The sequence below is a fragment of the Hypanus sabinus genome, chromosome 1 (assembly GCF_030144855.1).
Source record: "Hypanus sabinus isolate sHypSab1 chromosome 1, sHypSab1.hap1, whole genome shotgun sequence".
Taxonomy (NCBI): domain Eukaryota; kingdom Metazoa; phylum Chordata; class Chondrichthyes; order Myliobatiformes; family Dasyatidae; genus Hypanus; species Hypanus sabinus.
In genome coordinates, this window is record NC_082706.1 from 30,837,003 (window position 1) to 30,847,538 (window position 10,536).

A 10,536-nucleotide genomic window follows, 5' to 3' on the forward strand; every position below is an offset into this window, starting at 1 on the left:
CAATTACAAATTTCTGAGTGACATTTCCTAGACTACATCTTGGGTCCAATACATTGATGAAGTTACAAATAAGGCACGACGACGAATACATTTTATTCGAGTTTGAAGAGATTTGATATGACAGCAAAGGCACTTGATTTTTTTTTTAAGTTGTACCGTGGAGAGCATTATAACTGGCCGCATCACATTCTCGTATGGGGTGCGTGGGGATGGGGGTGGGAGGGCTGCCGCGCAGGATTTAAAGAAACTACAGAAAGTTCTGGACTGAGTCAGCTTCATCACAGGCACCAGCCTGCGCAGCATTTTCTCTATTTCTTGCAAGCAGATGAATTTCTCTTATGCTTTTTAACACTTGCCATCATTTGTAGATCAGGTAGTGCAAAGCGTAAATATTAATCAAGTATGAGCTCATACGTGATGTATTGCGTTCATAATTACCAAATGTCAGGAATACAAGTGGAGCTCACATTATCTCTCCTCAACATTCTGAGACTGTACATCGCATCATCTGTAACTTAGCAGTCAAACGTAAACAGAACCTGAACTGGACGGACGCACAAATTTTACGGCGACAACAATTATGCAATCTTTAATTATCGAGCAGCAAATTTCTCTTTTGATTCTCCCCAATATCATGTTATTGTTGATGTGTCAAAATTCAGGAATGTCAGGCACTGCTAACATGGATAAGCTCCCATACTGCTCAAGATGTTTGAGATAATTCAGAACGAAGTAACTCATCTGAGTCCATTTCCAATATCTTAACCAAACTTTCTACCACAATGGGCACTCACTTTCTCCATTACCGACACGTAATAGTATCAGTCTCGACCAAGTGCATTGCACTTAATTTCCATGTTACTGAATGTAACATCACAAATATAAATACCACGAGGGAATTGGTTCTTGGGGCGTGATGATCTGCCATTGAGCCTCATACTACCCTGACTCACGTAGCGTAATATCAGTATTCAATGCCGTAACCAATGTCCTGTCAACATAACATAAACGCAAATGCAATGAATCTGATCTTAAACCAAAAACTCTGGAAATATATCTCAAGTTAAGCAGCATTTGTAGGGAGGGATTAGGAGTTCCTATGTTCTTTCTTTATAACGTTATTTTGCAGCAGGATCTGCATGGACATACGGAAGGGAAATACTTTGCAAAGACGGTGATACAAGCAAGGTCTTAACTCTACATTCCGCTCCACAGTTGTTACACAAGATTGCATTTATTGCAAAATCCATTGACGTTATTTCACATTTCCAGTAACAGACTTTTGGGAAATTGTTATTCTATTTTCACAGATTCTTTCTGTCTAGCTCAACTATAATTGTGGAGAAACGAGGACTTAATCCGTTACTGAGTCGTATCAATCATGAAGGAAATACACAAAGCTTTTCCCTAAGGGCAGACAACTCCATGACTCTACCGATCCAAATGCTGTGAAACAGAACAACTAAAATCATGCTATGCAGGAACTCAGCGAAATGTGCATTATTTTGGTATAACATTTCTCGCTGATTCAGATCCGTATCAGTGTCAGCCCTGACAGCATTTTATCTTGCACCATAGATGCTCTTTGACCGCTGAGCCCTTTCAAATGCTGTGTCGTGTCCAGCACGGTGTAGTAAATGTACGAGTCAAATTAATATCGGTGTAAACGTTCGATACCACAAATTGCGATCACAACATGACGGGAATAATTTCGACACAGCCCAATTTAGTTTCACGTCACTGGCGGCAAGCTGTCAGCCCGCATTATTTTACAGTCGAGACAACATGGAGCCATCAACCCGGTTGGATACAAGGGACAATATTCTGATTTTTACCTGAGCAGATGACACTAGCATCATTGGAGTGAGGAACCCCATAATAATCCCAGGTTTCAGAGTTACACTCCCGCAGGGTTGTTTCCTTTCCGTTGCACTGAACATTGTAGGTCCAAACGGGTCCGGAGCCTTCTCCAAAGTGAGCCCCACCCGGGGCATCCACAGCTTCGCCGCAACCCAGCTCCCGGCACACCACAGTCGCGTCATTCAGGTCCCAATTTCCATCATACACTGTCCCCCAGTTTCCGATGTAGTGTACCTCCAGTCTCCCGGCGCATCGACTGCCCCCGTTCATCAACCTCAACAGCACGCTTTCTGAAAAAAAAATCAGTTAATGAGAGATCAATCTTTAACGTCAATTTAAGATTGCAGCTAGTCGGTGCTCAGCAAACCGTTCCCTCTGCCCACCCTCCCCAAGCATTTAAACTCCGCCAGTGCTGAGTGATGATCATACTAACAATCAGGCACTTGGCAGACAACGCACGAACTGCTAAACATGACAAAAGCAGACAGTAAACTCGTGATCATCCGGAGAACCGGGAGTGATCCGGTCGTTCCGGAGACAAAGCGGTTCCCAGAAAAAAAGGATGTGTTGAGAGTTCGTTTTCTCTTTTCGGAGAACAGCTGTTAGAATGCTTGGGTCAGTGTCCCGGGGCAGTCAGTTCTTATCAACTCACTGATAGAACCCAAACTTGTTTGGACGGGAGCAGGCATTCCTGCAACTGGGGCCCAACAGAGAAAGAGTTAAATTGAGCCTCAACGTGATTTCAACTGTGTGAACTGCTTTAAGATTTGGGACAATATCGGCGGAGTCATATCAATGCCGCATCCCTGCACGGGATTTCGGCAGTCTCCTCTCAGCCTGATTTTCAGTGACAAACAGATCCAGTCCTACGCGTAGTGATAATTACGAAAGATTACCTGACCGGTCAGGCTGACAATCCCCTGGACGCCCTAAAAGAAGAAATATATAATTAGATTTAGCTGTGGAGCGGTCGCGCTGGGACATAGAAGCGGGGTGTGCATCGGAGGCGGGTTAGCAAACTTACAAAGCCATCAGCCAGAAATGCGTTAATGATGTGAGGCGGTGTATACCGAACTGTCATAGAAGAGTGGTTTCACTTTCTCATATATTTGTTTTAATTACATCATAATCACGAGTCGACAGCTGTTATTTTACATCGTGTTGTTGCATTGAAAATCAATTTCGATGTGCTGACATCTGGGCACATTATGAGGTTAGAGGTCACATCTGTTTATTTCTCCTCTCTAACACCTGTGGATGACCGACGATTGTTCAGCCTCTACTAATGCAAGGCAAATGAGACGCAGAAAAATATTTTTAGGACCCCGGTAATTTCCCCACCCCACTAGCGACACCTCAAAATAGCCCAAATTAACTGGTCTCAGCAAACAAAAAGTCATAGAGCACTCCAGCACAGAAGCATGCCATTCAGCGCATTATTCCGTGCCTACCTAATATTTTGCCTAGTTCCATCTACCAGCACCCGAAACTTAGCCCTTCGTAACCCTCGACATATGTACCTATTCAAACGTCTTTACGTGTTACAATTGACACCGCATCTACCAATGGGGCTCACTGTTCTTCACGCTGGCGCCAACTTCTGAGTGTAGAAGTTTCCCTCTGAGTCGCAGTAAATATTTCATATGTTACCCGAACCCATCACTAAAGCTGAGAGAAAGTTTCTGCATATATTTACTCTATCTCTACTGGACATAATTGTGTATGTCTCTATCAGCTCTTCCCCAAATACTATCCAGGGAATAAACTGCAAATTTATTCAAACTATCCTTTAACTCAAATCCGCAAGTACTGTCAACGTCCTTAGCAGTGGTGCGTGAAAATATGTGAACCCTGTAGAAAATGTGATCGGACCTTTGCATGTGCTAAAGCTAGATAAAGAGAAATCAATTACATAAGTAACTCAAAAACACGTGCGTGTTCATTTCTTTATTAAGAATAATGATCCAATATTACGTGTATTTGTTAGAAAAAAAGTATGTGAAGCTTTCCTTTCAGTAACTGGTATGACCCCCTTGTACATCCATAACTCGACCATTCTAAACTGGAATTGCCATCTATTTGAAATTTTCTGGTATTGATTTACTCTTGTTTTTCGGCTTTTTGCCTTGTTGCATTATCCAACTTATCACAAGCTTCAGGTGACGGACTGTTATCCTAACATTCTAGTGTAAAATGTCTTGATAAAATTTCTAATTCATATCCCCTCCAGGATTACAAATTTTCCAGGCCTTGATGCAGCTCAGCAGCCCCAAAGCATGACGTTATTTTTATCATGCTTCACAGTTTGGATGAGGTTCTCGTGTTGGTGTGCAGTTCCCCTTTTCCTCCAAACATAACAATGTGCATTTCTGCCTAAAAGTTTAACTTCTGCCTTCTCTGTCCATGGAGCACTGTCACAGGACTGTTAGAGAACATCCAGGTGTTCTTTTGCAAACTTGAGAATTGCAGCAATGTTTTTTTGGAGAGCAACGGTTTCCTACATGGTGGATACATTAACAGAGATTATTGCAGGTCAATTGATGTTACCCTTAGGTTCTTTTTTCACCTCCTTCTGCATTACACGTTGTGTTCTTTGTGTGATCGTTGCAGGGTGACACTTCTTGGAAGACTATCAACAGTATTGAGTATGATCCACTTGTAAATAGTTCCTCTTACTGTGGACTGATGAACACTCGGGAGTTTAGAAATGCTTTTGTAAAATGTTTAGAAAATTTTACTGCTCCAGCTTGATGCATTTCTACAATTCTTCTAAGGACAACTGCACATTTTGATCGAGGCAGGGTGCAGACAAAGATCATTCTCCAGAACAGCTGACCTTGTTTGCATTTTTATAGGGCAGGGCACATGTACCTCCTTGATAGGATAATCACAAACTCACTGATTGGAACACCTGACTCCAAATAGCCTTTGTGGAAAGCATTACCCCAGAGGTTTACATACTTTTCCAAAAAAAAATACAATCAATATTTGACCATTTGTCTTAACAAGTAAGTGAACAATTATGAGGTTTTGTGTTATTTATTTGATTTGGTTCCCTTTAACTAGTATTAGGACTTACGTGAAGATCTGATATCACATTTTATGTCTTATATATGCAGAAATAGAGAATATTCTACAGGGCTCACGAACATTTTGGCACCACTGTATTTTGACTCTGCATTACTTCAAGCTTATTAATATCGTTCCTGTAGGTAGATGACCAGTACTGCAACCAACACTTCAATTTCAGCCTTCCCAAGGTCTTAATACAACCTCGACGTAACTTCCTAACTCCGGTACTCAAAACTCTTATAAAAAATAGTCGATGTGCCAAAAGCTTTCTTTACGATGCTGTATAACTGTGATGTCACATTCGTGGAAGTATGAATCTGTACTCCCAGATTCATTTCTTTACCTAACACCTCAGCCCGAGCATTCGTTACCTCAGGTTCTTCTTCTGAAGTGCGCACCTAATATTTGTTTGCATTAAATTGCATCTGCCATTTCTCAGCCTATTCTCATCGCCAGTCCAGATCACTCTGCAAGATTTGACAGCCTTCCTCGCTGTACACTATGTTGCCAATACTGATGTTATCTACAAATTTGATAAACCATCTTACTTATTACGAACAATTGACCCAGCTCTGCTTCTTGCGGCATACCACTGGTACCGGTCAGAGAGTTCTAGCCCAGTATATTGGTTGTGAGGACACGCTAATTATTTATTCCGGACTAAAGGTGCTTTGTGCAAGCCTTGCGAATGCATCACTCCAATCCTTCTCTTAGTTCCCATGCACTGATTGTATTTTCGGTGCTTCGTCTGCCTTAAGCACCGATTTTCATGATGTTTGTCTTCAAAGGCAGAAATACCGTTAACTGATCCGTTTTCCGTATTTGTTCATCTTAATATCATGATCGCTGAGATTCATTTATATCTGTTTATTTGAAATACTAGATGATATTGCTCACGCTATATCAGCATAACACTTCTCTTTGCCAGCATTAACTTCTGCATAAAAGGCAATGGATCAGTTACTAGACTCTGCTTCAAAATATCATGAATTCCATTATCTCCACTTAGGCACTGCAAAGATTACTTACATTTTAATATTTGATTTGCATAATGCGAGATGATATTGCAAGGGTTACAGGTTGCTTCATCCTTATATTGGATAATCTCTACACAACAGATTATGAAAGTCCCCCACGTCTGAGTGCTGGGAACAACTTGCTCCCGTGACAGGAACAATCCCCCACATTGCCATTTGCCTGTATCTTATTTCTACGAACTCGTAAATGCTTGGTTATGTTCATAAACTCCAAAGGCACTGATAAACTGCGTGGACAATGTGTTTTCTATTTGGTGAATGTGGACAAGAAAGTAGTAAATAACATGATAAACATTCTAACGTCAAATCTCACTCAATGGAATATTTTTCCAAAGAACCATAGAACCATCGAACATTACCGCACAGAAACAGACCTTTTGGCCCTTCTTGGCTGTGCAATTCCCTCTGTGGAAGGGAAATTATGGGGAATCTTTTTTATTTGTTAAAACTTCATAAAGATCCCTCAGTGGTTTACCGAAATTTGAAGCAATATCAGTCCCACTCCTACGGTTGTTTAACTCTATGATCTGTATAATGAAAAATCAAACTTTTAATTCTTGTCTCACCTAACGATAAAAATAAATTAGTTGAATCATTCGGTTCATTATTCAGTTCAGAATAACAAGATCATATTCTCATTAAACTACTTTTCTTTACCCCGACACCTTATATCTCACAAATCAACTTTTCTTTGGCTGCATTAATCACTGCTCTAAGATAATTAACTTAGCAATCGAAAAGTAATTTGTTTCTGTGTGAAAACCAGAGCACCAGGGAGACTGACTGTGATATGACAAACTGAATATAGAAATATAACATTTTGTGCGCCGCTGTCCCGAGGAGCTATCTGATTGCGTTATGGTGGCGGGCGGTGGAAGAGTTTAAAAGAATTAGAAGGGGTTGTGGGCACATTTTGTTCTAAACAGTTTCAGAGAAGACATTGGACTGCGCTTGACAAGGACCAATAAAAATAAGTTAAGTTTAAGTCGCCATTTTGTGACTGGGCTAGTTTTGTAGAGAAGCGTTAAGGATTGGCTCATTGAGGCTTCCACGAGTAAAAGCAGCGTTTTTAACGTATTATTTCCGTTATTGCATATTTGGAGCAGCACGGTGCCGGCTTTGACACTAAAATGTTCCCCTTGCCGAATGTGGAAATGCGAAGTGACCTCCTGTGTCTGTGACGACCACACCCGCAGGACGTTCATCCAGCTGCAGCTTCTAAGAGACAGTGTTTAAGACCTAGAGTTGGAACTGGATGAACTCCTGATCATTTAAGCGCTTTAAGGGTTGTTAGACGGGACACACAGGAAGCTATTAGCACCCGTGGTGCAGGACATCTGGCGGGCCATCAGGAGGGGAAAAGGGGATAGGCAACCAGTGCAGAATACTCTGTGACTGTATCCTCAACAACAGGTATAAACTTTGCATACTGTGGGGAGGGATGACTTAACAGAAGAAAGCCGGAATAACAGGTCTCCGACGCCGAATCTTACTCTGGTTCAATAAGGAAGGGGGGAAAGAGGTGAGCTGTGATGATATTTGATTCAACGGTTAGGGGTACAGAAATGAGTTTCTACGGTCAAGAACAAGATTCCCGAATGGATATTTGCCTTCCGGTTTCCAGGATCAGAGATATTTGTTGTCAATTCCACGGCATTCTTAATTAGCAGAATGAACAGTTAGAGTTCTTGGTCCATGTGGGCAATAATGGCATGAGTGGGATGGGTGACCAGGTCCTACAAAGTGAGTTTAGGGAGTTAGGTACTAAGTTGAACGAGAGATACCCTGTAGTGAGAGCTTCACCTTTTGTTGGATAATTGAACTGTCTTCCAGGGATGTTGGTATCTGCACAAGAAGAATGGTTTCCACCTGAATTGGAGAGAGGTCAATATCCTTGTGGGATGGTTGGCTTGTGATGCATAGGGAAGAGGGATCATGGTTGATGAAATTTAAATTATAGTTGCAATAAGATATGAACCGTTGAGTCAGAAGATTCCGAAGATAGTCTAGTGGTTCGGGAGAATAATTGCTGCCTCGTCAAACGGTCAGGAATTAATACACTGCGAAGGGCAGGACTAATGTTCTGAGCTGTAGATAGTATATTTTAATGCAAGGAATATTGTTCGAAATGCTGAGAATTTCAGTCATGGATGATCAGGCAGAATTATGTCATTATATCGATTAGTGAGAATTGATTGCGGGAGGAATGACAGCTCATTATTGCAAGGTTTCGTTGCTTAGACGTGATAAGGAGAGAGGGATTAAAAGGAGGAGGGATCGCATTACTATTCAGGAAAATGTCACGGGAGTGCTCAGTTAGAACAGTTTGCATATCTCGCCTAGTGAGGTTCGCTGAGTCGAACTGCGGAATATGGAAGTAATACCATCTTAATGGGAATATATTGCTGATCACCCAAGCGTCCTCGTGATTTAAAGGAGAAAATATTTAAGGAGATCACAGAGAAAGCATAAGGATGTGATCGAAGGTGATTCTAACTTTCCTCATATTGATTTATCTTCCCATTCTGTTAATGGGTTGGATGATTTTAGGTTGCCAGAGAAGTTTCCTAAATCAGCACCTAGAACTTCCAACTAGAGAGACTGCAATACCAGATCTCATGTTAGGAAAGGAGACGGGACAAGTGACTGCCTTTAGTGTAGGGCAACAATTTGTATCTAATTATCATATACAATTAGATTCAAGGTAATTATGAAAAAAAAGGTTAGGTCTGGTCCTCGAGGTGCTACTTTAAATTAGAGAAAGGCCAACTTCCATCGCATCAGAAAGGGTCTGGCAAGTGTAGGCTGAGACACGTTGTTGTTGTTGTTTCTTTTTCTGGCAAATGTGTACAAAGTAAGAATGAGGTATTCAAAATTGAATATTTGAAAATACAGGTTTTATGCTTCTGCCTGAGTAAAAGTCAAGGGTAAAGGGTTCAATATACTTTAGTTTTTGAGAAGGGTTGAGCCCCTGGTTAAGAAGAAGGCGGAGTTGCACAGCAGGTATAGGCAGACTGAAAAAAAAATGAGATACTTGAGCAGTATAAGAAATTCAGGACAAGGAAATCAGAAACGCTAAAAGAAGGCTTGATTTTTTTTTTCTGGTAGGTAAGGTGAGGTAGGATCTTAAGAGCTTCTAAAGATAAGTAGTGCAAATGGATAGCAATGGACAAAAGTTGTCTTCTGGAAAATCAGTGTTCTAATCTATGCGAGGAGCAATTAGAGATCGGGGCGTGGGGTGATCTTAAACTGATTTTTTTGCATCTGTATTTACAAGTAAAAGATTTTATAGATTTGAACCAATGCAGCAGCGAAATCTTGGACGATATACAATGTACAGAGCAGGCAGTATTTGTTATTTTGAGGCAAATTAGATTGGATATATCCCCGGGTCCTGACAAGGTATTCCCTCGAAACCTTAACGAGGCTAATGCAGAGAATTCAGAGACCTTAGCAGGGATATTTAAAAGAATTTTATCCACGCATGAGATACCGCAGGATATGAGGATAGGTGATGCTGTTATATTGTTCATGAAAAGCTGTAGGAATACACCAGAAAATCGTAGGCCGGTGAGGCTGACATCAGAAATGGAAGGTTATTGTAAAGTATACTACGAGACCGTGTATATAGGTATTTGGGTAGACAGTGATTGATTAGGAATAGTCAACTTGAATTTGTCCGTTGTACTTCATGGCTAACCAATTTTACAGAACTTTCCGACTATGTTCCTTCTAAAGGCGATTAAGGCAATACAATGGATGGTGTCCACATTGACTTTGAAATATATTTGACAAGGTCCCGCATGAAAGGTTGGTCAAGATATTTCAATCGCTTGGCATTCAAGGAGAAGTAATAAATTAGATTAGAGATTTGTTTTAAATAAGGATCCACAGTGAAGGTGTTTATCATTGCCTCGCAAACTGGAGACCTGTGTCTTGTGTCATGCCATAGCGATAGGTTAGGTGAGCAAAAGCGCACAAAGGAGTGCTGTAGACGAGAGGGATCTCGTAATACAGATCCATCGTTCCGTGAAAGTGGCGTCACCGGTAGATAGGGTCGTAAAGAAAACCTTCACAAAACAATATATTGAGTAGAGGAGTTGGGTTGTTATGTTGAAATTCTATTTTAAAATTGGTGAGGTTCAAATTAGAAAAATGTATGCAGTCTTTGACCATAAGACATAGGCGCTGGATAAGGCCATTCAGCCCATCAGGTCTGCTCGACCATTTCATCTTTACTCTTCTGGGATCCCGCACAACCCCGTACATACACACGAAATGCTGGAGGAACTTAGCAGGCCAGTCAGCATCTATTAAAAGTAACCAGTCGAGGTTTCGGGCAGAGACTCTTCGGCAGGATGACTGCTGTACACTTGTCCATTGATGCTGCCTGGCCTGCTGTCTTCCTCCAGCATTGTCTGCGCTTTGCTTCGATTTACACCATCTGCAGAGTTTCTCCTATTTCAGACACGACTCCACACACCTGCCGTCTCGCAATATCTTTTGATGCCCTGACCGATATAGAAATGATCACATTCCGCCTTAATTATACGCACCGCCGGGCTTT

At 41.3% G+C, this 10,536-nt stretch overlaps 1 protein-coding gene across 1 annotated transcript in view; it reads right to left on the reverse strand.

Annotated features, from left to right (window-relative positions):
• LOC132397726 (deleted in malignant brain tumors 1 protein-like) overlaps positions 1–9,992 on the reverse strand; it is a 56,983-nt gene extending 46,991 nt beyond the window's left edge. The window contains exons 1-2 of the mRNA XM_059976521.1: positions 9,899–9,992; positions 1,836–2,150 (exon numbers count right to left, since the gene is read on the reverse strand). Coding sequence (XP_059832504.1) covers positions 1,836–2,150; positions 9,899–9,992 — 409 coding nt within the window. The remainder of the gene's footprint in view (positions 1–1,835; positions 2,151–9,898) is intronic.
• Between the last annotated feature and the right edge of the window lie 544 nt (positions 9,993–10,536).